Source organism: Theropithecus gelada, chromosome 12, assembly GCF_003255815.1.
Source record: "Theropithecus gelada isolate Dixy chromosome 12, Tgel_1.0, whole genome shotgun sequence".
Lineage (NCBI taxonomy): Eukaryota > Metazoa > Chordata > Mammalia > Primates > Cercopithecidae > Theropithecus > Theropithecus gelada.
The window spans coordinates 20324999-20352279 of record NC_037680.1 but is presented as its reverse complement, the minus strand read 5'-3'; the positions used below and the strand labels follow the sequence as shown (position 1 = coordinate 20352279).

General features: G+C 35.6%; 1 protein-coding gene across 1 annotated transcript in view; it reads left to right on the top strand.

Annotated features, from left to right (window-relative positions):
• Nucleotides 1-27281, top strand: part of LRP1B (LDL receptor related protein 1B) — a 1963100-nt gene that overhangs the window by 911744 nt on the left and 1024075 nt on the right. Inside the window, exons 5-6 of the mRNA XM_025404289.1 lie at nucleotides 3569-3697; nucleotides 22203-22460. Of these exons, the coding sequence (XP_025260074.1) occupies nucleotides 3569-3697; nucleotides 22203-22460 (387 nt within the window). The remainder of the gene's footprint in view (nucleotides 1-3568; nucleotides 3698-22202; nucleotides 22461-27281) is intronic.

The following is a 27281-nucleotide window of genomic DNA, read 5'->3' as shown; positions in this document are numbered from 1 at the left end:
TGGGTGTCCAACAGTTCAACTCAATTCTGATATTATCCAGAGGTAGTGTAAACCCCATGGGTTATGGGTCTAGTACTGCAAGACTCAGGTGCCAGGCGCAAGTTCCAGGACTCACCTATACCTCTGACCAGCCAGCTATAAATGTGAGCACTCCCACAGTCCTCTCCTAGAATACAGTCATTCACTACAACAACTCAGAGAACTCAAGGAAATAGTTTCCTTATGTTTGTCAGTTTATTACAAAGGATGCAACAGCCAAATGGAAATGACACATAGGGCAAAGATCTGGAAGGTGGGAGAGGGAAGCTTCTATGCCCTCTCTAGGTGCCTCATCCTCCCTGGGCTCAATGTCTTCACCAAAATGGAAGCACTCCAAGCCTCATTGTTCAAGAGTTGTTTTTAGGCCAATTCCCAGTCCCCTTTCTTCTCCCTGGAGGTCAGGAGGTGGGGCTGAAAGTTTCCACCTCTAATCCACTGTTTGGTATTTTGATGACCAGCCCCCAGTCTGAGACTACCTAGGGGCTCTACCCTGAGTCACCTCATTAGCATAGGCTCCAGTGTATTCTGGAGGAGCTCGTTATGAATAACAAAAGACACTCCTATTACTCAAAAAATTCCAAGAGTTTTAGGAGCTCTGTGCCAAGCACTGTGAATAAAGGCCAAAGATATATTTTGATTATGTCATATCAGTTTAACCCACTTAATACCACAGCTTCACTCCATCCTGTTATCTTTTGCCTTCCTCTTCCTTTTTCTGTTTTTTTTTTTTTTTTTTTTTTTCACCCCCTTTCTCCAAAATTATTTACAGGAGTCCCGAGTTATCTTCAGTCATCATTCCTAAGTTGTGAGGACAATAGTCTGTTAATAGGTCTAAGTTTGTATTTCTTATCCCATTTAAGGACTCAGTAAAAAGCAAGTTCCAGTTAAGATCAGTCTCCCATTTGTGACTATGTCCCCTTCTTTCCCTACATTACATCAACATCATGACAATAATGTCCTAATTATTGAATCTAAATGGGAATTTTAATCTTGATCTTATTGAATTTATGCATTGCATATAACCCTTTTGAACATTCTGATATTCCTGAAAAGCTCTCATTTCTTATTTTTTTTCTTACAGTAGTCATGAATTTTCCTTCACAGGAGACTGTAGGACTCTTTTTCCTTCTTTCTTTCTGTATTATTATTACTATTTTATTTTGACACAGACCCTTGTCACCCAGACTGTAGTGCAATGGTGCAATCTCGGGTCACTGCAACCTCCACCTCCCAGGTTCAAGCGATTCTCATGCCTCAGCTGTCTGAGTAGCTGGGACAACAGGTGTACACCACCACCCCTGACCAATTTTTGTATTTTTAGTAGAGAAAGGACTTCGCCATGTTGGCCATGCTGGTCTCAAACTTCTGGTCTCAAGTAATCTGCCCACCTTGGCCTACCAAAGTGTCAGGAATACAGGCCTGAGCCACTGTATCCCTCCCTGATTCCTGTTTCTGCCCTTTTCACTGCCCTTTCCACTTTGGTGTCCTACAGTATTTTGCACTAGCCAAGGTTTTCTCGTCTCCTCTTCCTCTGTGGGAAATTGCCCTCGTATTTTTAAAATCTATTATCTATACGCTATTGACTTCCAAATACTCCAGAGCAGATCTCACCCTATACTAACAGTTCCATTTCTCAATTGCTTATCATTACACGTTTACTCAAGGCTGCCCTACAGACACCTCAAATTTAACACAGTGAAACCAAACTCGTTATCTCCTCCCATGATAGAGCCATTCAAATCTATAATTCTTTTTTTTTTTTTTTTTTTTTTTTTGTTTGAGACAGAGTCTCGCTCTGTCGCCCAGGCTGGAGTGCAGTGGCCGGATCTCAGCTCACTGCAAGCTCCGCCTCCCGGGTTCACGCCATTCTCCTGCCTCAGCCTCCCGGGTAGCTGGGACTACAGGCGCCCGCCACCTCGCCCGGCTAGTTTTTTTGTATTTTTTTTAGTAGAGACGGGGTTTCACCGTGTTAGCCAGGATGGTCTCGATCTTCTGACCTCGTGATCCGCCCGTCTCGGCCTCCCAAAGTGCTGGGATTACAGGCTTGAGCCACCGCGCCCGGCCTTCAAATCTATAATTCTTACATCCTCTACTTCAAAATTGGATCAATTTTCACTTCTATCATATCCAATCAGTTTTCAAATGTTGTCTATTCTGCTTCTTATACATTTGAGTCCATTCCCTCTTCATTTCCACTGCCACTGACTTAGTTCAAAATATAACTTCAAAAGACAAATTCTTGGATAAAATTAGCACATACCTAATTTTCTAGGATCTTTTCTCCACATTTACCAAAACCTTTATTTCATATGAGTGTTTTTAGTTTTAAAGTGCAAAGCCGACCATATAGCCAATCTAATTAATGCTTTCCCATTGCCAACGTGTAATGTACAATCTTTTAGTTCAGCATGCAAATACCTTCATTTTCTGGCTCCCAAAGTACTTTCCCAATTTCGTCTCTTCTACTACTTTCCTTCATATACTCTTGCTTCATTTGACTCCTATGCTTCTTCTTTGAAACCCCCATGATGCCATCCCAATACCATTCACATGCCATTTTGATGAACTGATATGTCCCTTTCCACTTATTTTGAGGAAAGCCAGATCATGCTTCACAGTGTTTAATATGAAATCTTCACTTAACATTCCCCTTTTAATCCTAAGCAGTTTGTCTTGCCTGTTTTTATCATAACTAGAGTATACCCCTATTATAAGGAAATGTATAGTATCATACATTATCCATTATATTTATACATACATTATATTTCTCTAGACTTGTCTTACTCAGGGGTAGGGACCATATTTTATTGATTTTGTCTTCTGCAGGGATTAGTACAGTGCTTGGTACATAAAATAGACTGAATATACCTTTGTCTAAATAACTACTGACAGGATGGCTTTTTGTTTGGTCGGTTAAGAATCATTGAGTATCTGTTGTTCATAAATATTTGAACTGAATACCAGAGGAAGGAAGAATATAGAGAAAATAGAATGAAGGAGTAGAGGAAGGGATTACAGATATTAAAATAAAATTTAATTAAGACAAAATCTTTATTGTCAATAGGTGCTTAATAGTTTCCTGTCTTTAAAGTAGTGAGTGCGATTTGCAGAGTGTGGCTCAGAACTCTTATTTAATCTGTTGATTGAAAACCTCGTTGCTAGTCTAATTCTTTGTTAAAATAATGAAAAAGTCAGTGTCATCGACACTGGAAATATTCAACAAATATTAATTGGAATGCATTTTGTGCCTTTGCAAAACTATCCAAAGACTTCTAGCCTGCCTACCACAAATGCAAATAAACCTTCTTTTAAAATATATGATTTGATATTGTTTGATGTTTTCTCTCTGTAAATATTAAGGCAACAAAAAGTTTAATTTTTATTTAGTGTGGTTTTGAAAAGATTTATTAGAATTGGCTTTTCATTAATAGTTCATTTCCAAAGTTCAAAAATAATATTTTATTCAAGGAGAACAAAAAAAAATGCCCAAGATAAAGCTGCTTAGAAATGATGCCAATTTTCCTTTTAGATCAAGATGAATGTGCTGTTTATGGTACATGCAGCCAGACCTGCAGAAATACACATGGATCCTACGCCTGCAGTTGTGTGGAAGGCTACCTAATGCAGTCAGACAACAGGTCTTGCAAAGCTAAAATTGGTAAGTTATGACCATTTATTTTTTGTCTTTCCAAAATTACTTGTTTCCTTTTTACAGTTCTTTTTCATTAGAGATGTGGTACAGCAGAAATATGGACTTTGAAGAGAGAGATTTTCCTTCATTTTAATACACTTCTCTGTAGTTAGGAATCCAGAACAATTCTTTCAGTTGTCACTAATCATTATAAAACTCCTTTCATTACTCCTTCCAAAAAGAAAATTCCTTCCTCCCTTCCTCTCTCCCTCCCTCCCTCCCTCTTCCCTTCTCTTCCCTTCCCTTCCCTTCCCTTCCTTCCTTCCTTCTTCGCTTCCCTTCCTTCCTTCGTTCCTCCCTTCCTCCCTTCCTCTCTCTCCTTCTCTCTTCCCTCTCTCTCCCTCTCTCTCTCTCTCTCTCTCTTTATCTCTTTCTTTCTTTCTTTTGATGGAGTCTCACTCTGTCACCCAGGTTGGAGTGCAATGGCACAATCTCAGCTCACTTCAACCTCCGCCTCCCAGGTTCAAGCTATTCTCCTGCCTCAGCCTCCCAAGTGGCTGGGACTGCAGGCACACACCACTGTGTCCGGCTAATTTTTGCATTTTTAGTAGAAACAGGGTCTCCCCATGTTGGCCAGGCTGGTCTCGAACTCCTGGCCTCAGGCGATCTACCCACAAAGGCCTCCCAAAGTGCTGGGATTACAGGCATGAACCGCAGTGCCCAGCCTATTACAAGAAGTTTCTAATTAGCAAAAATCTGTTCAAAAGACATGTATTAATTGATCTGAATTGCCTGTCTCTCTCCTGGACTACTACAATAGATTCCTAACTGGGTTCTGTGAGCTTCTGTTTCACCTCCAAAATTAATTCTTCACATAATAAAGTGATTTGCTACTAAAACATAAACCAAATCATGTTGTTCTTTTGCTTCAAATCTCTCAATAACTTTCACTCACCTTGAAAATAAAACCTAAACTCCTCACAGGATCTCTAATGGGCCTAATGGCCTGGTATCATTTCCCTTTCCAATGTCTGATCTTCCACTGCTATTGTTTCATCATCAATGCCAGCACACCTATGTCCTTGTCCTTCTTCAACCGTGTTGCTTTTTTATCTGCCTGTAACACTTTTTCCTGTGATATTCACATTAATGTAGCCTCCTTATCACTTGAGTCTCAGGTCAATATTCAGAGTAACCTTCCCAGTCCATTCTATTTCATGGTGTGTAGCCTCTACATCATGATGTTATTTTCCAGTGTTATTTATGCATACCTACTCTATCACTATATAATTTCCCAGTTTTATTTTCTTTATAGCATTACCACTTGAAATTAATTCATTATGTATGTTTATCAGATGATTTCTCCAGAATAATGTAGGCATTATGACAGTATAGAACTTGTTGGATTTGTTTACTGATATTTACTCAGTACTGATCATTGCCTAGAACATATAGGTACTCAATAAATATTTGTGGGAAAAAAAGGGGAAGAAGGAAGAAAGGAGGGCGGGATGGAAAAAAGGAAAAGGAAAAAAAAAATAAACTTGTCTTGCTAATTAAAATTACTAAATGAGTGCTCCACTCTTAAGTTTTTATATTTCAAGTTTCAAAACTGCCTTTTACTGCTAACCTGCAAATAAAGCCTGTAGTTTCTACACAGTTTTCAGCCTACTCAGTAAGTAAACAATCAGTTAAGTATTGTTGATTGGCTAATGAAACAGCTTTGAGATGCCCTAGTCACAATAAGATAATGCTAATGATTTTATGGACTGAATTAGCTTGGGAATAATATAAGGAAATACTATGCAGAATATTCCATCTGGCTTCTTCTAACTTCCTCCAAATGTAGTTCCATATCAGGCATTTTCAAATTATGATGTATTGATGAATTAATGGGTGCCCTCACCCTCCCTTGTTAGAAACTGGTAAATTAAGCATGAAATTTCTTTTCTGAAACCACACTGGGCAAAAGACTGGACTAGCTCAGCAAGCTGCCATTGTTTCTCTTTACACATAACCTCTTGTTAAAATTTCAATGATTTCCCAGAGATGGTGTGGTTAATTATTTAGAAAACATATATCTCTACAAAATATCAACAACAGCAAAACACTCTTTTAGACTTTTTTAGTTTACTTCTTTGAATTACTGACTTGATTTATGAAGCCCTAGTTGAAATAAGGCAATCCTTGAGAAAAATTAGGTCAGGTTATGTTTTTCCTTTTTGCCACCACCCAGAGTTCTGATTTAAAATATTGGTGAACTAAAGAAGTGGAAGGCTTGTTATTTGCTGTTTCTATTGATCCACACAATATTGCTACACAGAGAGAGCGTAATGTAATAAACCCTATAAAGGAAGCATATCCTCTTTTTCTACATAGGTAGGTTATCTTACAATAATAGAATGCAACCAGAAAAGGATGGAACATAATAATGTCTTACTACATCAAGGAAATTTGATGACTCTAGAATTGATAATGGAATACATAAATCTCTTCACGTCTAGGTCTTTAGCTTGATGACATTGTGAGCTTATGAAATTTGAAAAATACATAGTTACCATCGGAAGGTTGCTGTGGTTTATAGTTTAAGGAAAAGGAGTTGCTAGCATGAGCATAAGTCTATAACAAACACTGGCGTGTTCTAAAGGTCACATGGATATTTGAACCAATGTATTTGTACACTTTAAGAGAAAAACTGCCTGTTTGGCTTTAGTTTTCTCATATTTATGGCAAGTGAACCAGAGGATACTTTCGGCTTCAGTTATATGTAATTCCAGTTAATGCAATCAGGTTTAAAATTTGTATGGTAGTTTTATTACACAGTAATGTGGCTATATCTGACAAGTGCTAGAAAAAATCATTATAAATTAAGCCAGGTTCATCTTAAAGCTCTGCCAGTCCTTTTTTCAGTTGCCTGGCTGCTGAGATTGGCCTCTCTTTACTCTTCTTTTTCTTATAATTCAACCCTATTGGACTCCAGAATCTAACTTTCCCTCCACGACAAACGAGGGTTCCAGGGCTCTCAGCATCTGGACAGTGTGGAAAACAAGGGAAGGTCCAAATGGCCTATCCCAAGACGATGGATATGTGGAAAAGATCTCCCGGTCTTAGAAAGAAAGAATACTATAAAAATATCAAACCAAAGTGATGTAATGGAAAGCTAGAACTAGACCCAAGAAGATGGTTCTGCAAAGACAATACAAGATGATAGATGAATTAAAAAGTTCCTGAGAAATAGCCCTTTATGAGATGGCAGAGAGAGGCAGAGTTAATGGGCTGGGAAGCGACCGCTAAAGGTGCTGCGCTAGTGCAACATAGAACAATATCATGGTCTCTTCGTAAATGTTCATCCCAGAGCTTACCAGTGGGGTCTTATTTTGAAGACAATAGATCGTAATTAGGTAAATTAATGTAAGTTAATTGATTATTCCTCCTTTGTAATATAATATCTGAACCCAAGTAAAATTCATAAGCCTTAAGAGCATCTTTAAGAAATAACTGTATTGAAGGGGGGAGATTTTAGACACTACAACAGATGGGGGAAGAGATTAATGTTAGGCAGGAGGCCTTTTCATTCCTATTAATTCATGTAATGCAGACAAATTTTCTCCTTCCTACACTTAGTAAGATTGACTCTGACTAATGAAATAAAGAATAAATTGTTTCAGAGTTGAGAGGACTTTCAATGGTAATCTAGTACAATTTAACACTTGATACTATCTGGTTTTTATCTTCAAAAAACTAATTTCCAAAAGAAAAGTCTGAAACATATTTTTTAAAGTGATTTTAACTTAAATATGCATACTTGAATAGTTTTATATAGGAGACATATAAGACTATAAATTTTATGAGAGAGCATTTGTTACTTTGTAATAGAACACACATTAAAAAACTAGTAATTAATGTTTGTTTATTTATTTATTTATTTTCTTTTAAGAGATGTAGTCTCACTGTATTGCTCAGGCTGGTGTGCAGTGGCATGATCATAGCTCACTGCAGCCTCAAACTTCTGGACTTATGCCATTTTCCCACCTCAGCCTTTGAGTAGCTGAGACCACAGGAATGAACTACCATGCTCAGCTAATTTTAAAATTTTTTGTACACACAGGGTCTCTCTATGTTGCCCAGGCTGGTCTTGAACTCCTGGCTTTAACCATCCTCCTGCCATGCCCTACCAAAGTGCTGAGATTACAGGTGTGAGCCACCACACCCACACAAAAGCTAGCTATTTTTCTAATTAAACGTTAGGATTTGTCATGTGAAAAAAAAAAAAAAAAAAGTAAAAAATAACCGTGTATAGGTACCCAGTAAAACTTTTTGCATATTTTGATATATTTTTTGAAAACAGAGTTGTAGTAATGACTTGTCAAATATGAAAATAAAAACATTTTTAAAATTTGACTTTCTTTTAATTGATTTTATTGAATTTGATATAAAATATGTATTGAATGTGAAAACTTGGGGCTGAAAGCAGGCTCATGTAGAACCTGTGACAGTAAAAGTAAGAGTAAATGGTGTTTACTCATGAACTGTTGGCAATTTTACTCCTAATAAATTCAGACTCATTGGACTGTATTTTTCAGTGTCCTAACCACTCACTGAAGGCAGGGACTTACTCCAGCATACAAATTCTCCTGAACCTCTAGGGCTCTACTGATTGCACTGAAGCAATAGTAAAATAAAGAACACTAGTTTTATGATCATCACTCTGTAGTCAGTGCACCAAATGGTGCCCTAGGAGAGTATACCTCTTTGCCATGGAGTAATTGGAGCAGTGAGAATAGAGAGCCTATTTAAAAAAAAAAAAAAAAAAAAAAAAAACACTTCAGAATTCTATTACAGCTTATATTTGCAGTTCATTGATTTGGGAGGGGGGGAGGTGGGGAACCACACAGAAGACTACTGAGGCAATGAAACTCTTGGTTGTAAGAATAGGAATCATAGTCCCTGTATAATCAATGGAAGCATATTTCTAGACAGTGTTGGGGAGGGAACATTTTCATATTGTTTGCTGTTTTCTCTGCTATGATTCTTAAAAAGAGAAAAGAGAGAGAGAAAATAAACGAAATATAACTTCCTATGGCTCTTACTTTAAAACTCTAGGGGTGATTTAACATCTACTAACATAAGTTTAAATTTTTTTGGTGGGGGAGGCGGAGAATTTACCCAAGGTTTGCTGCCAGGGCTGATTCTGTGTGTGGGAGAATGGGCAGGTGTCTGTACAGTGAGGGAATAATTGTCTGCCACATAGTATCATCCTCTTATCAGACACTTAGTAATGCCTGAAATTCAGCTATTAAAAGACTATTCCCTTGCCTTTTATTAAAGCATCTCATATTAAGATCTATTCTTAGAAAGGGTAACATATTAAGTCTTAATAATTTAAACAACTTATGAGACTAGTAAATAAGATCTGTTTCAGTATACCATTGGCTAAGAATGGCTTCTTGTAGAATGACAGATATGTGAAGATTCACCATTTAGGGTTTTTTTTTTTTAATTATATTTTAAATAGTCAAAAGTTCTAATTCCTGTATAATTTATTATTTCATTGAGCCATAACTGCCAATAACACTTGATGACATGATAGCACATGAGACCTATTGGCTAGGAGTGAGCCTAATCACCAGCACCAGCCTGTTAATACAGATTTATTGTTCTTTACTGTTGCATATGCATGTGTGAAATTAGGAACACTGTGGTAAAGAGTAAGTAGCAAAAAAAGAGTTCAATGCCTGAAGCAGAGTATGTGCTTGACAAATGTTTACTGGATGCTTTAGAAATTTCTAGAACATTTAAAAAGCAGAATGAGGGTAAAGGAGAGTCAGAAGTTTGCAAGAAGTTCAAAGGAGAATAGAATATTTGGCCAGTTTTGTCCTGTTACTCAGGGCTAACTATAGCTTTGGTATAGTGTTGTCATCAAATAGTAGTTTCCTAAGTGTGTCCTCTCCACCAAGGACCTCTCCCCTCTCCAATAAACATGCAATCCTAGTAAAAGCTGCATGCTTGCTGCTAAAATATAGCTGGAGGACAAGCTTCCCTATCTGCAATCACACTATACTGAATAAGCCTCTGTACTACAGAAATTCTAGAGCTTCCCAGTCTGCCTTTGGAATCCCAGATGGGTAGCCTGGCTGTTAAACTATTTCTCTATTTTATGGAGTATTTTTACTCTACATCTTTTCTGGCTGATCATGAAATTACATTTCATGGCAGGGCAGGGCAAGGATTTCTGATGGAATTTTATTATCCAAATGATACAACACGCTTCTTTTTCCCTCTCCAAACACTGTTAATGAGTATGTCAGTGCTGGGGTACACAATCTCCTCATTATTATTCTATGTTGGTTTTGGTTTTTGTTTTTATGCTAGGGGATATCATCTTCACAGTCTAGCACCTTTCTTGACATTTTTAATCTTTTTTCCAGAAACAAAGTTGCAAGATTGATAGCAGAGTCATAACCATGGTGTTTTATGTGTCATGACACCTTTCATTTACCCTTAGTCTAAGAAAATATCAGACAGGGAAAAAAAAGCATGGCTTCCATTTTCTTCATAACATATTTTTATTGCAATCTAGCTGAGAACTTCTGTGTTTGAGTATGAAAAATTACATGGCTGTATTTATGGGCTCTGGGTGTGACAGTCAATAAACTTTGCTTTTATAAATGGCACAACAGATAGGCAGAAACTTCTATCATGCTTTTTATAATTTTTTGTAGACAAGCTATCAAATTATTGATTAAATCCTCAATTTAGAATGTGAGAGAAATTATATCACCCTCTACAATTAACTCTTGTTTTCTATCTTAAAATTGGATATTCTAATGAAAATAAAAAGGAAGGAAACACATTTAAATTTATAAAAATTACAAATGGTTAAATAGATGAGGCAAGAATGTATGTAAGTTTATACTTTTCTGTTGCTTTACTTGGGAAAAATATAAAAGTATATCACTATTGAAATCCTCAGGGGGAAAAAACCTTAAAATTCGAGTAGACAGAATAATGTTGACATTTTTATAACAAAAAAATTGATTTTTCAGAGTCTTCAAGGCATTCTCTGTATCAGTTGCAATCAACAGGGATTGAAAAAAATCTGGGGTAATAAAAGCAGTTAGAGAATGCCCTTTGGGCACTCCTTCCCCTGGAGAACACAATTGCCTTTGACAGAGATAACTAATATTCTGCATATTTCCCCTAATCAGGCTGCCTAACGTCATTTTAGTCTTGAGACGAGAAAACCTGTTGCATTGATTTCATTTTTAAACATGTGTATTTCTTTTAGGACTCACACAGCCGCTGTCTATGCCTCCCACGAAATATAATCCTGACCAAATTATTAAATTATATCTTAGTACTCTTTGGATGTTTAGAACATCAAGTTACAAAGAACATAGCTGATAAAGTAGCTAGAAGTTTGGCACATCAGAATGATTGGGTACTTAGAGTACTTAATCTCTATAATAGCAAAGTAGAAATTAGTGATCTTATTTATAAGTTTTATATTTAAATCCTTGTCAGACAACAGTGAAATATATTAAATGACCTTTACTTTTTTCCATTACTAGATGATGAGTTTCGTACATCTACCTCCCTTCTCGTTATTGTAAGGTGACGATCTTTTTTCATATTTCCTTGAGAAAATATAAGCAATTAAAAGAGAATTTTCTCACCCAAACTCCATTAACTCTACTAGTCTATTTGAATCTAGAACTAATCACCCCATCTTACTCTTATTTAAATTAGAAAACAAACTGACTTTTCTCCTATTAAAGGTCAATCCTGCAAATGTACACGGATCCTATCTTCTCTCACCTGTTCAAGGACTTGACTCATATAATTGTCCCTTTATTTCTTGAATCGCTGATATTTTCTTTTCTCTTAGGTCATTCTCACCAACATACAAGCGTGTTGCAAAGATGATGCAAAATAACTTCCTTTAAACCTATATTCCTATCCGGCTACTTCTCCATTTTTCTTTTCCCTGCGCAGAAAAACTCAATGGAATGTTGTTCCTTTTCCACTTTCCTTTGCTCTGCTCTTGAATCCCCTTCAGTGAATCGTACACTATTCTTATCACTCACATCTATTGCCAAGGTCTTCAGTGACCTCCCGTTGCCTCATTAGTTAACTATTGGTCTTAAGCACACAACTGACAATTGTCTCCTTGAAGACTTTACCTCTTAGAGCAGCACAATCTTGAAATTTTGCTCTTGCCTTACTGGGCATTTTTTCTCAGTTTACCTTGCTTTATTATCTTCATTTTGCCAATATTTTTGGCATGATTCAGCGTTCAGTCCTTTAGACATCTTCTTTTTATTGATTTTCTAGGACCTTTCATCCTGTATCATGGCCTTAAAAACCCTCTGACATGGCTTTAAAAAATATCAAGAGACTGACACTCCCCAGTTTTTATCACCAGTTATGATGACTGTTGAACTCCAGACTCACAGATCCGATTATATATTCAATATCTCCATTTGGATGTTTAACAGAAATATCAAACTCTATCAATTTTTGATTTTCTCTCCTAATAATGCTTTCTTCAGTTTTTCATCTTGGTAAGGTTTCCAACATTCACCTAATTATTTAGGCCAAAATATTGGATTCATCCTTCACTACACTCTTTTTTCTCAAAACCTTTGTTTCTAACTTGTAAATATATTCCGAATTAGATTACCCTCTCTAAGGATCAGCTCTCATCCCCATTACTCCTATACTTAACTCACTTTCATAGAATGTATCACTGCCAAATAATATTAGTGTTTGTCTACTTGCTTATTGTCTGTTTTATGTACTAAAATGTAAGCTCTGTAAAAGCAAAGGTTTTGTTGGTTTTGTTCACTGTTGTATTGCTAGCATCTAGACCCCGCAGAAGCTAGCCAGGCTCAATAAATATTTGCTGAATGGATAATAAATATTCACATACCGAGGCAGTATTTCCCTTTTAGGGGCCATGTTAAATGTGGCTCTTTTAAGGACTCATGTTTTGAAACTGAACTTACTTTACAAATAGGAGTTACTTAGAAGTAATTTTCAAATGAGTCAATACCTATTACATTTTGAACTCAAATGTTACAAATCTATAACATAGAGAAAGAAGTCTGAGTAGAGAAAATATTTTTCTGTAGCTTAAGTATTTTCCGCTGGCTACAATTAGAAAGGTGACTAGGAGATTTTAAAGCTGCCATTAGCCACTTCTCAGTAACTAATGTAAACTGACCATTGCTAGACTGTCTGCTAGTTCTAATATTCATGTAATAATCTAAAATTTGAATGAATTATATTCTTAAATTTTGAGATTTACTTACAAACTTTCAATGGTTATCAATGACATTTCTTTCATTATTTTTTCTGATTAAAATAACTGCATTATTTATTTTATTGTATTTACTGAAATACATTATTACTTTACAATGTATTAATTCAGTAAAGTCTCTTTAAAAAACATTGGGGAGTTCATATTCAAACAGTCCTCCACGTTTCATTCATGTATTAAACACTTGCCATGTGCCAAGTAAGACTTTCAGATAATAGAGGAGATACCTCCTAGGTTTGGTTAGACCAGCTCTCTGCAGAACAGGGAAACTGTGAGAGCCGCCAAGTCTGCAAAATGAAAAGATACGTTTGTGCTGGGGAGGGGATGATGTTATTGTCCGTTGTTGTGCTTATAAAATGGGTCTTCTTCCAGAAAAACAATATATTGCATTGCTTCTCAATTATCACATTTCAAGTTGAAATATTCTCTAAATGAAGGCACCAGTATTTCACTACTAAAGTCTAAATAGCAAAGTGACTAAATTGTTTTAAGGTTTATGGTTAATTCAGGTTCATCAGTAGTTTACATGGGTGAGTTTTCCCAATGCCAAAGACAAGATTAAAAAGCACAGGTTTGGCACAGTGGTTCATGCCTATAGTCCTGGATCTTTGGGAGGCCAAGTGAAGGAGGATTGCTTGAGACCAGGAGTTTGAGACCAGCCTGGGCAACACAGTGAGACCCTGTCTCTTTCTCTCTCTCTCTCTCTCTCTCTCTCTCTCTCTATATATATATATATATATATATATATATATATATATATCTAGAACACAAAACAAAACAAGATAAAAAACACAGCTTTAGCCATTGGACTAATGTGCCAATACTGAACTCATCATATTTTCTAAAAACTGATTCTACTTTCTTCCCTTACTGTTTATTTTAATGATACCTTTTCTCCCCATCACCCACATCTAAAATTTCCAAATAATCCTTGACTTCATGCCACTTGTTGTTCACAATACAATAATAACTGTAATTTTGAACTTCTGCTATATTACATCAACCTATTTCTACTTAAGATCTCAACACTTCCTACTTTAGTTTCTTATCACCTAGTTTCTGAGAAATTAAAATGGCATTTCTATGTTCGGTAATTCAGATATCTGCTACCTATGTCCACAAGTTTTTCATAATTTTGGGTTACTTTCTTTATAAAAACAAATGAAATTAATGCCATTCTCTATGTGACATGTAGAATCTAGTTTGGAGGACCATAGAAGAGGTTTACTTAGGGAAAACTCTGAGAATTCTCTGGGGCTTACATTTTTCCTAATGACCTCTGCTTCCAGTAGGAATGTTGCCACATATGGCCGTTCTTCATTTCTGCAATGCATGAATCTAAACAGGAACAAAGATATCTTTTCCATTCTCTTAACTCCTTTCCAACTTCACTCTAGATTTCAAGGCAGTGTGTAAGACATTTCCATTTTACCTTAATGTACACATGACTTATACTTCTGACATGAATTATACTCTACCAGCTAAAAAGTAAAATTATACTCTACCATTTATAAATAAAAGCAAGAACATTTTTAAATAATCCAACATGTTATCATTAACTATAGTTACCATGCTGGAAAACAGATCTATTTAATTCCTCCTACCTGTAGTTTTGCATACTTTGTCTAACATCTCCCCAACCTGATCCCCCAAATGCCTTAGCTTCTGGTAACAAACATTCTACTGTCTATTTCTATGAGATCATCATTTTTAGATTCTACATGAGTGAGATATGTGGTACTTGTCTTTCTATGACTGGCTTATTTCATTTAACATAATGCTAAGAGAAGGAATATTAAATGTTCCTACTACAGAAATGGTAACTATGTGAGGTAATGCGTATGTCAATTACATAGGTTTAACTATTCCACAATATATGTATACTTCAAAACATCACGTTGTACACTATAAAGACATACAAATTTATGTCAATGTAAATAAATAGCCCCCCGAAATAAAAGCAAAAACATACAATTTGGAAAGTTGAGTGGGAAATGTATACTTCTCACTGTATTCTACTTATCTTTCTCACTATATTTTACCCACCCAAACAATATCTTACATATTATTTTAGACTTGATCTTCTTAAAGCATAGTTTTGATCACATTATACTGTATTTCTACAATTAACTCTGGTTTCCCATTGCAGCCAAAATTAAAAATATGTTCATTATCTTGACATTCAATAGCCTGTACAATTTGTCCTTAACCTATTTTGTCAGCTACTACAAAACTCTATAAATTTGAACTCAGTTATTTTCACTTAACAGCTATATTAACTTAAGTGAGTTATTACTATTAAAATGTGGTAAATATTAGCCGAATCAAAGGGATATTGTGCATATACAATAAGCTAATAAATGTGAACTATGTATTACAGTATCTAGCTCCTAAAATATGCTCAGAAAACAGTAACTATTATTAGTGTCATTATGAAATACTCCACTAGTTATGCATGTTGTACCTTGCAGAAAACTGAAAAACTGAGGTCAATCTCTCCTCAACATATTCAAATCTTTCACACATCTGTACTTCTATCAAAGCTGTTTCTTTTGCTTGACGTTCTTTTATCCATCTCTACATATTGAATTCTTATTCTGCCATTAAGGCAAGGCTGAGACCAAATACCATCACCATCAGGAAACTTGTGCTTCCACTAAACAGACATATCTAGCCATTCTTTGAAACTCAATGAAACTATACATCTTTTATGAAAGATGTCATACCTAATTATAAAAATACAGTTCTTTGCAGATATCTTAAACTTTCTACTTGATTATATCTTTCTTGAAGGCAGACTGTCTTACCGATCTCTTTCAGATCCCAGTTAATGCTGAGATCTATAAATACTAGATAAATAAATAAATTTATTAAAATGTCTACCCAAAGAATACTTCAGCATAAATATATTGTGATGATAAAAGGTAGTGCTAAGATAAATTATAGCAATATTCATTTTCTTGCTTAGTCCAATACAGTTGTTAATGCATTTTCATTTTCCCACATTTGATTTATATATTATTATTATTTTTTTTTTTTTTGAGGTGGAGTTTTGCTCTTGTTGCCCAAGCTGGAGTGCAATGGCATGATCTCAGCTCACTGCAACCTCCACCTTCCAGGTTCAAACGAATCTCCTGCCTCAGCCTCCCTAGTAGCTGGGATTACAGGCATGTCCCACCATGCCTAGCTAATTTTGTATTTTTAGTAGAGACAGGATTTCTCCATGTTGGTCAGGCTGGTCTCGAACTCCCAACCTCAGGTGATCCGCCCACCTCGGCCTCCCAAAGTGCTGGGATTACAGGCATGAGCAACCATGCCCAGCTATATATTATTTTTATAATATAATGTGATAGAATAGATTCTTCTGGTGTATGACAATATGTCATTATTCTGAATATTATTTATTTTGGTAAAGAGATTTTTTTCATTAAAAATAGTTAAGGAATGAAAACAGGGAGAAATCAATATGGCCAGTATGTTTCGAAAAAGAAAATATTTCAATGCTATCTCTTTTTTCCACTTATATGATATTAACTTGATTCACATTTTCAGTTTGGTTGGTTGACTTTGATCTACAATTTATTATATATCTGAATACGGTAATACTTTCTCTCTCTTTTTTCTCCACACCATGATTCTGTATCTCTCCTTTTTAACCTACATAATTTTCTCCTAATATTACATATTTAACTTTTTCTGTTCTTTGCATAATTTTATACGTTTGTTTTTTTTTTTTTTTTTTTTTTTTAATTAGCCCTTTTGGCTGGGCACAGCAGCTCATGCCTGTAATCCCAGTACTTTGGGAGGCCGAGGCGGGCAGATCACCTGAGGTCTGGAGTTCGAGACTAGCCTGGCCAACATGGTGAAACCCCATCTCTACTAAAAATACAAAAATTACTCAAGCATGATGGTGCACGTCTGTAGTCCCAGCTACTCAGGAGACTGAGGCAGTAGAATGGCTTGAGTCTGGGAGGCAGAGGTTGCAGTGAGCTGAGGTCATGCTACTGCATTCTGGCCTAGGTGATGGATTGAGACTCCCTCACACACACACACACCAAAAAAATAAAATAAAAATAAATAAATAAATAGCCCTTTTACAGATTGCCTGCATTTTATTTCATATATTAGTAATTCACTTCTTACATAAGTTTTAATGATTTTGATTAGTAGTTCTTAGTCTTCTCATTTCTAACTGCATACCCATTTTCCTTATTTTTACAGCCTTTATATAATTTGTATGTGATAAAATAAGAGTAAATCTGAAAAAAATCCTCTTTCAATCTTTGAAGTTCATTACTGGCTTAAAACCAATTCTTCGTGTTGTATACATTACAATTTTCTGTTTTCTCACAACATTAGTCTGACTCTCCATTTTATATTCTTTATATGCGAGTCATTATTCAACCTTTTATTCAGTTAAAACTGGAATTTTTTTCATCTTTGACTTCAGAAATATTGATGTGCACATACTGGGAACTTCATTTAGTGGAGATAATTGCTTACATATACAATTACAGATTTAATTAAGGAAAATTAAAATACAGAACAACTAGATTATATATATTTATATATACATTTATTGTATACATATATTTGTTAGTTACATAATTATTTGTTAGTATCTGAATTCATTACTTCAATCACTTAGAAGGAAACTAGCCAAATTAATAGTCTTATAATTGAATAGAAGAACTGGAGGTTTAAATGAAACCTTAAAAATGACAAGTTTTTATACACACTGAAAACATTTATTTAGCACAAACTATATATCAAAATCATATTATTGTAAGTAAATAAATCCACTTTTAGTGTACTTTTGACTGTGAGAGGATAAGAATAGGCTTTCAAGGACATGGTTATAGTGACTTGGAATTTAAATAGGTATTTTTATGAACCTGGTCAAATAAGCATTTCCACATTTCCAAGTTCCTCTTTTCAATTCACAATTTTAGAATCAGTCTTCAAAGGTTGTGGCACTAATGAATACAAATACATTACTGGAAAAATCAAATCATTTTTTGATCATACAGAACACAAATACAATTCTCCATCACAGGAGAGAGAAACGTTTTCAGATCTGTCAACATACAAGGAGTGGTGAGGAGTATGAGGACAATTTTTCTCCTCTACCGTGAATCAGTTGACAACCTGCCATAGGTGCTTATCCAACCAACGTCTTGGTTCTCTAAGTTAAAATGTCAACCGAGTGCTTGTTTGTGCTTCAGTGTCTTCTATGTGGAAGATTAATGTTCATTACCTCTCACTAAGTGTTGATGCAGGTATCCCTTTGACTGAAGTTATCTAATGTGCTTTTCAAGTGTTCTTTTGGGAAAACTGTCCATTGACTAAGGATGACAACCAATAAGAGCATCACATCTATTCTGGTCAGTCTTGTATCCACATTACCCAAGCTGGTGCTCTTCAACTGGCATGTGGTAACGATGCACAACAAAGATTAGATGCAGTGCAGGTAGAACTAGATTACATATTTGCCAGGGCTATGCTAGCTTTCAACTTGAAATACACTGAAAGAATTGGATCCTTAGACCTTGAGGATTTTTGTGGGTTCTTGTGTTTCAGTGGCTTCCTTCCTCCATATTTGACCTTCTGTCTCAAGAGGTAAACCACAGTTAATAATTAGCAAAGACCAATGAAGATTATTTAAATAAAGCATTCACAACTTATGTTGTAGGTATCCTTCCTCCAGTGTGTCCTTTGATTTTTTAAAGTCACCATTATTAAATCAAACCCTGTTAGATTACGAAGCACCTGACTTTAGAATTAGTGGTTATGTTTTTCACTAAAACAATTAACTGACTGACTCAACAAGCAGCCACCAAAACCAAATAAGTTGACTAATTTTGTCAAATAAGCATTGCCTGTGTTAACCATGAACCCATTTCCATCTCAGTTTCTCAGGGGAATCTCAGCACTCCTTTATATTCCAGCCTCTCTTCAAAGAATGTTTATGACATACAAAAGTTTACTGACCAGTAGCTAGCCAAAAAAATGGCTGTCTAAATCTGGATTATGCATAAAACTTTGCAGCAAGGATGCTTTCCATAGTAGGTCATTTTGAGTGAGAAGTAGTTTCACTAAAGGTCATTTCAGTTGTCAAATGAAGACACTAAGGACTGACATTGTCAGCCTATCTTTGTTAACCTGATTACACACCCATCTAAGATTTTACTATTACCTGAGAAATCGATGATCCGACAGGTTTCAAGAGTCCTAAGGTCAACAGTAAAGTGACAAAAGTAAGAGTAGAGGGGAGACTAAGTCTAGATCCTCAAATTTAGGAATGATGAGGGCAAGTGAAACACAGTTCAAGATAGATTTAAGAGATTAGGAGAGAAGCTGACTAGCTAACCAGGCGCAGATGTGGTCAATTGATGAGGTTATGTTAAGCAGAGATGATTCACAATTCTACTGATGCTTCTGAGAGAACTTTTCTGTGTGTGGAAATGATCTTAGCATTTGTAAGAACATTTTTGTTGTGGGCTTATACTCAGGTAATACAGGATAAGTCTATTTTCTCCATTGGGAAAAAAACTGTTGTGCTACTTACTTGAGACTTTCTTGGTTTATTTTTGTTTGTTTTATTGTTTTGTTGTTATTATGTATAAAAAATGTTTAAAGTCTTGTTAAAGGCAGACAGGAATCCTATGACTTGAGAGAATTTCTTGGGGGAGGAGAGGTTTATGGCAGATGCATTTGACAACAATAATGTAACTTAAGCATACCCTGTATGGCAGGTGCACATGATAGAAATAACAATTTAAGAAAGGAAGGTTGCCATGTGGAGGTTGCAGGTGGCGGGGCGGGGCAGGGCGGTGGAGGGAATGTGCTATATAAGCTGCGTGCTTTTCACAAGTGGTAGTGGTTCATCCAGTCTGCTGCTGTTGGACTGTCTCTGTGTGTAAGTTTTCCCAATTTTTTTTTTTTTTTTTGCTACTTGTGTCTCTTCTTTGGCCTCTTGAACTTGGCACCACCCCTGTTGAAGTTAATAGGGATCTGGCATGATGGGGATAAAAATTCCAATGCATGAATTATAGGATTTCTTTAAGCCTGTGAGGGGAGGCCCCAAATCATATTCGCTGGAGGGCTCTTCTATCTGAGAGAAACACAAGTGCCTGATATTCTGACCCATGCCAGAAACAAACAAACAAGAAAAGGCCACCAAATAATATTGCTTCAAAACTTTAGACTTAGTTACTTACATTAGTTATAGTATAGGCTCTTGCTTTTGCCCTACCTTTACAGTGCTCAGCTTCAGTTTCTTACAGAATGGTCAAATTATATTTATGAAATTTTCTGAATAGCTAGTCATAATCTGAATTCCCTTCATAGTTTAAATAAACAAATTATTTTTGTTGCATTTCATGAGATGTTTCGAAAGAAGTCTTCTGTGCGAGAATTCCATGTGTCCTTTTTATTTATTCAGAAAACTGGTATTGAATGATCACTAAGCTCTAGGCTTTTTCTCTAGATGCTAGAGGTAAAACAGAAGTAAAATAAATAATCAGAAAAGTACATAAAACATACTGTGTTTGGTGAATAAGAAAGAAATAGAAGGTGTATAGAAAGTGTAGGGTCTTAAAATTTTTAGAAGATAAAGTTCTAAGAGACGCCTCACCAGTAAGATGACATTTGCATAACGACCTAAAAGAGGTGAGCAAGTAAGCCATTCCAGTAATTGATAAATGATTATTCCAGGAAGTGAGAAGCCCCTCTGAGGTGGCAGCTTGCCTGGCTTGTTCAAGGAACAGTAAGAAGTGCAGTGTGTCTGGAGTGAGACGAACAAGAGTAAGAGTAGTAAGGAGAAGAAGGAAATGAGATTAAAGAGGTAATGAATAGCCGGGCGCGGTGGCTCAAGCCTGTAATCCCAGCACTTTGGGAGGCCGAGGCGGGTGGATCACGAGGTCAGGAGATCGAGACCATCCTGGCTAACATGGTGAAACCCCGTCTCTACTAAAAATACAAAAAACTAGCCAGGCGTGGTGGCGGGCGCCTGGGTGACACAGCGCGAGACTCCGTCTCAAAAAAAAAAAAAAAAAAAAAAGGAATGAATATACAGATCAGGTAGAGTTTTATAGATCATTATAAGGGCTTTGAATTTTGCTCTCGTTAAAATAGGAGCCCTTTGAGGGACTGAGTGAAGAACTGACCTTATCTGCCTTAGCCTTTTAATGGTATAACTCAGGCTGGTGTGTTGGGATATTGTAAAGATGAGGAGGGCGTAGATGGAAAAAGGTAAACCAGGCAGAAAACTGTGAAATAGTCTAGGTGAGTGATAATGGCAGGACAGTAGCAGTAGTTACTGAGAAGTGGTAGGATGTCTGATAGGTTTGACTTCATGGTCAAAGGGATGTATTGATGCATTAGATGCAGTTGAATTAAAGATTTCCACCTATTTCTTAATTAGTAGAAAAGTTACTCTGAATATGATTGTGTAGCTAAACTCTATCAACACTAATTTTCTATCAGATTTTACTGTTACCTTTAAATATGCTATTGAAACTCTGAGAAATTAGTATATGTTCATCAAAAACTCAGTCCTAATACTAGCAAAGCTGCATTGTTTAAAAAACTGGTATTAAAGAAGTTTATTTTTAATCTAGAATCTTATTTTCCACCTAGAATCTTATTTTTCTGACTATAGAAAATGGATGTGGAAGGAACTGGCTCAGTAATCACTATCTAGTCACTAAGAGAATGTGTGATTGTTTGGCTCTTGGGGTTGGTCAAGGAGCCAATGAGGTCAAAGTCACAGGTGCACTCTTTGTATAAGCTTATGAACTTTGCGTTTTCTCCTCCAGAGAATCTGTTTCTGATCTCATATATTCAACTCAAAAAAACATTACCTTGCTCATGAAGGTAACCTGCAAAACAGTATGGAGAGGTCAGTCTAGGTCCATCATCATTTCTAAAAACACAATTCATACCACTTCCTTTACTTACTAGCAATAGAAGTAAATGACATGTCCTCATATTTAGACAATACATTATGACTAAGGAAATAACGAATACAAATGTTCTGCAGAATTTTTTTTTTAGTGAAGTATACGTATGACTTAAAGTATTTTTATAAGAAAATTTTTATTTTATGAATTTATTAAAAGTATAGAAAATAGCTTTCAATAACTAATGCAAAACTGTAAAATAATCATGACTCTTACTGAATTTACTTCTTTTTCTATTTTATTCCAGAACCTACAGATAGACCACCTATACTATTAATCGCAAATTTTGAAACAATTGAAATTTTCTATCTTAATGGAAGTAAAATGGCAACTCTAAGCTCAGTCAATGGAAATGAAATTCATGCTCTGGATTTTATTTATAATGAAGATATCATTTGTTGGATTGAATCAAGAGAATCTTCAAATCAACTCAAATGTATCCAGATAACTAAAGCAGGAGGATTAACAGATGAATGGACAATCAATATTCTTCAATCCTTCCACAGTAAGTGTTTCAATTAAATATTATATGCCACCCTTTACTGATTTCATTTACAGACCTGTAGGCTGGATTCTCAAATTTCTAGCATAGCTCATGGCTGTTGGAAAGCTGTATGTGCAAATACAATGAATTTGAATTACTGTATTCATTACATGTTTTGCGTATACAAACACATACACATACACTTTCTCTATTTAGGTAAATAGTAAATTGCAGAGTTAATTGTAGTTCTTTCTTTAAGGCTTTTTACAGTGTCATCTAACTGGGAATTTTGATTTTTTTTTTCCCACTGAGTGGTAATTCACAATGTGATAGTGAAGGTGGGATTAAAAAAAAAAAAAAAGGGGACAGAGTTGATAATTATAAGTGCATTGACTATAGCTAAAAAATACCTTAAATAATTAGGTTTATGCTAATTGGGAGTAACTACCTGTGTTAACTCTCTTTAAAGCAAATCAATTTTTATACGTCCTCGTCCAACAAACTTGTGATTTGTGATTCACTTTGACTTCTCATGTCAGAAACTTGACAGACTAACAGTCCTTCTCTTCCTGCATATTACCATAAACTGAAATCTCATTGTCACACGCGCACACACACACACACACACACACACGGAGATGCACACATATTCTCTCTCTCCTTCTGTCTCCCTGCTTCCACATGGAAGTACAAAAATTGCTTTGTGTATGCTTAGGGAAACCATAAGCATGAAAATTTTAACATGTATCCATGTAATTTATGATTTATAGAAAGTGTTTCTTACAAATTCAGCTAAGATAAAATCTAGAAAAACGAACAGAAGCTGGGCACAGAGGCTCATGCCTGTAATCCCAGTACTTTGGAAGGCTGAGTTGGGTGGATCACCTGAGGTTAGGAGTTCAAGACCAGCCTGGCCAACATGGTGAAACCCTGTCTCTACTAAAAATACAAAATTAGTCGGGCATGCTAGGGCATGCCTTTAATCCCAGCTACCTGGGAGGCTGAGACAGGAGGATCGCTTGAACCCAGGAGGTAGAGGTTGCAGTGAACCGAGATTGTGACATTGCACTCCAACCTGTGTGACAAGAGCAAAACTATGTCTTTAAAAAAAAAAAAAAAAACAAAAAAAAAAACAAAGAGAAATGTGTACAATCAAGTTAAGTGGAAAAGAAGAATGCTGTGATAGGATAAAGGTGATTTTTAAATTTAGAATATTTGGTCTAGTTTCAATAATTAAAGCTTTTCATATACAATTAAGTGAACTGGTTATTAATCCTTGTATAAAGAAATAATACTATGTAATGTTTGATCATTGTAATTAGATTAAATAAGTCAATGGCAAATTGTGAAAAATAGGACATACAGGTATAATTTTATATACTTAAATGAACAAAGTGTTTAATAAATATTGTCGAACATTTTGAAGATCCTCTTAATATAAATGAAACAATTGATAAAGTTATTTATTGTGAAAAGAGACCAAAATTATAACAAAAGCAGTGGATATTTCAAGAACTCTATAGAGAAATGGTCATCCATATTAAATAATAATGCATTTAATAGAGGATGGCAAAAGGCAGATAATCCTTATCATGTAATTTATGTTATTTATTATGTAAGTAATAAGGATTATCTGCCTTCTGATGCAAGTATTTCAACATTGGCTTAGGCAGCAGCTGGAAACTGAACACAAGGCCCCAGTCCTTGCTACATTAGTGATTACCTCAACTAACTCAAATGTGTTTTCCTCAGCGAATGGAATACTGAATAGTCAAACAGCTAAAATATTCACTAAGTTGCCCAGTAGAGTTATTTTCTAAGAGTATTTAAGAACTTTTTATCTACACTTAATATGCCCTAATAATGGTAGTCTTCTCTTCTTTAATATATGTTTTAAAAACAACTATTTTTTAAAATAAATCTAAGGAAGGTCAAACAATTGCATATTGAATATTTGCAGAAAATAAGTATAACTTAAATTTGATTTATTAAGCAATTCAGCAAACCTAGAAACATATGTTTTGTTGTCATTGTTGTTGCTAGGGAATTCAGTGAAATGCCAAATAGAATATTTATTTTGAATAATAAAAATAAATTCACTGAAAATATTTTAATCTGAGTAAATAATTTGTGATGAGGTTAAGTTTAAGCATGCAATTACATAGTCACGTTAGAAAAAAGTGATTAAATACGTGGAAGTAATTTAATGACTGGAGTGGGGCAGGGGTGTGAGCAGGGCTGAGCTTCTCTGTCATTGCTGGTAAGCTACGCATTTTATCAACATGTCACAGAAGAGCTGCCATTGAATACGATGGGCTCTGTGTTCACTGTGACAGTTTGTGAGATGATGATGAAGTTTGAATATTCTTTGCATCTATAATTACATAAAATCTTTGTCATACCATATAAGCAAAAATAATGAACTGATGGAAGTCAGCCTGAATACCTGTCACTTTTATCCACTGTTCCAGAGATTCTCTTTAGTTCCTCCCACCCCCGTTATATGTAGGTGCTTTTCTCTTAACTCACCTGAAGAGAACATGCTTTTTTGAGAAAATATAATCAAAGGATTATTATGAGAAGAAAATCAAACATTGCAGGTCAAACTGACTTGCAGTTAACACTTCCATAATATAGTAGTAAATATTTTATTGCAATATTTTTAAAAATTGCACATCTCATCTCATGGGATACCCACTGCATCCCTGTGTAGTAAGCAGGAGAGATATGCCCTTCCTGTTTTATAATAGATAGCATTTTTACTCAAAGTTCAGATGTATTAGGCAAATCTGGATGGCTAAAAAGAATGCAGAAGTGGGACATCTAAGGCCTGTTTTTTTTTCTTTTACACTAGAAAAGCAAATCTACCTTAAATGATATATTTTGACTGTGTTAAATATGCTGAAAGACTATCTGCAACAGGGAGATATTATTCTTTTGTTTTTATGGGAAAATTGAGACTGAGCAGTTAGATAATTGTACACAGCATAATTAGGTAGGTTTGCTTTTGGGTCAGACTTTATAGCTTTTTCTAAATACCACGCTGCGTTTAGGTCTCAACTTTTTCATGTTAGCAAAGCAAAAATGATTAGGTCTACCAATATTAGTAATGTTGGCTTGCAAAGATAGGTCCTCTAAGTGGGAGAGAGTTGTATGAATCTTGGAAGGGAGGTGGAAAAAGTGGGTTGTAGAAGTCTATAGCATTGAAAAGGCCGACCCAGTGATTCTGATGTGGCCTCCTTAAAAGTCTTACATTTAACATTGTACATCATTCCTAAGCAATATTGTGAGAGAATCAAGATGAATGATAATAGTATGCTCAATAAATTGTATTAATGAACGTTGGGGGAAATGATAGAAATTAAATTTCCTATTGAATTGTATTCTTTTTTATAACGATAACTATTATTTATTATTTAGCATTTTAGCCTGAAAGTTGCAGACTTTGGGCATAATTTTGGAGTTAGGTGTCTTCTAAGCAAAACTTGTTTTTTAAAAAAGTATTCATATAAAGCACATTTGTAGCAGCTGATTGTTTCCCAAAATTTTTCTTGGAGAGTACTGTGGGTAGGGACACAGATACCCAAAATAACAAAAATTATGGGATTTACAGAAGTGTTGAATTCCATCTGTTTCCTCAGGACAAAGTGCATAGAGACGATTGAGATAAGAATATCTTCTGAGTTAATCTCTTATTAAGGAGGATGATTCAGAGCCATATAGTCATCCCCCAGCTGGACAGTAAACGCCTTCATTGTCTTTTTATGGCTGAAATCTTCAATACTCTGAAAAATTCAAGGATCACTTTTAAGATTCTAACATGGATTTAGCCAGCTTCTCTTGAGCCACTCATGGGCTCAACTCCAATCCAGTAGAGTATACCTAGCGAAAAATAAAATAACTGCTTATTCTTCATGGACTTAGCTTCTGAATTAACCCCATTCACAGACTTTTATCTTTTTCCTTAGCTTGTTTTAATATCAACCTTAAATCATGTTCTATTTGAACCTCTAACTGCAGCTACTAAATTAAGTTCTTATTGGATAATTTTTGGATTCTGATAATTTTTTATCTCTAATTTAATTTTATTTCAAGTTCTGGGATACATGCGCAGGATGTGCAGGTTTGTTACATAGGAAAACGTGTGGTTTGCTGCACGTATCAACCCATTATCTAAGCATTAAGCCCAACATTCATTACCTATTTCTCCTGATGCTCTCCCTTCCCCACCCCACCCCCACAACAGTCCCAGTATGTGTTGTTCCCCTCCCTGTGTCCACGTTTTCACATCATTCAGCTCCCACTTGAAAGTGAGAACATGGTTCTCTTGGTTTTCTGTTCCTGTGTTAATTTGCTAAGGATAATAGCTTCCAGCTCCATTCATGTCCCTGCAAAGAAAATAATCTTGGTTCTTTTTACGGCTGCATAGTATTCCATGTTTTATATGTACCATTTTCTTTATCCAGTCTATCATTAATGGGTACTTGGGTTGATTCCATGTCTTTGCTATTGTGAATAGTGCTGAAATGAACATACACGTGCATATATCCCTATAATAGAATGATTTATATTTTGGGGGGTATATACCCAGTAATGGGATTGCTGGGTCAAATGGTATTTCTGGTTCTAGGTCTTAGAGGAATTGCCACTCTGTCTTTCACAATGGTTGAACTAATTTGTAACATGTGACTAACATGTAAAAGCATTCTTATCTCTTGACAGTCTCACCAGCATTTGTTGTTTCTTGACTTTTGATAATCACTATTCTGATTGTCGTGAGATGGTATCTCATCATGGTTTTGATTTGGATTTCTCTAATCAGTGATGTCGAGCTTTTTTCCA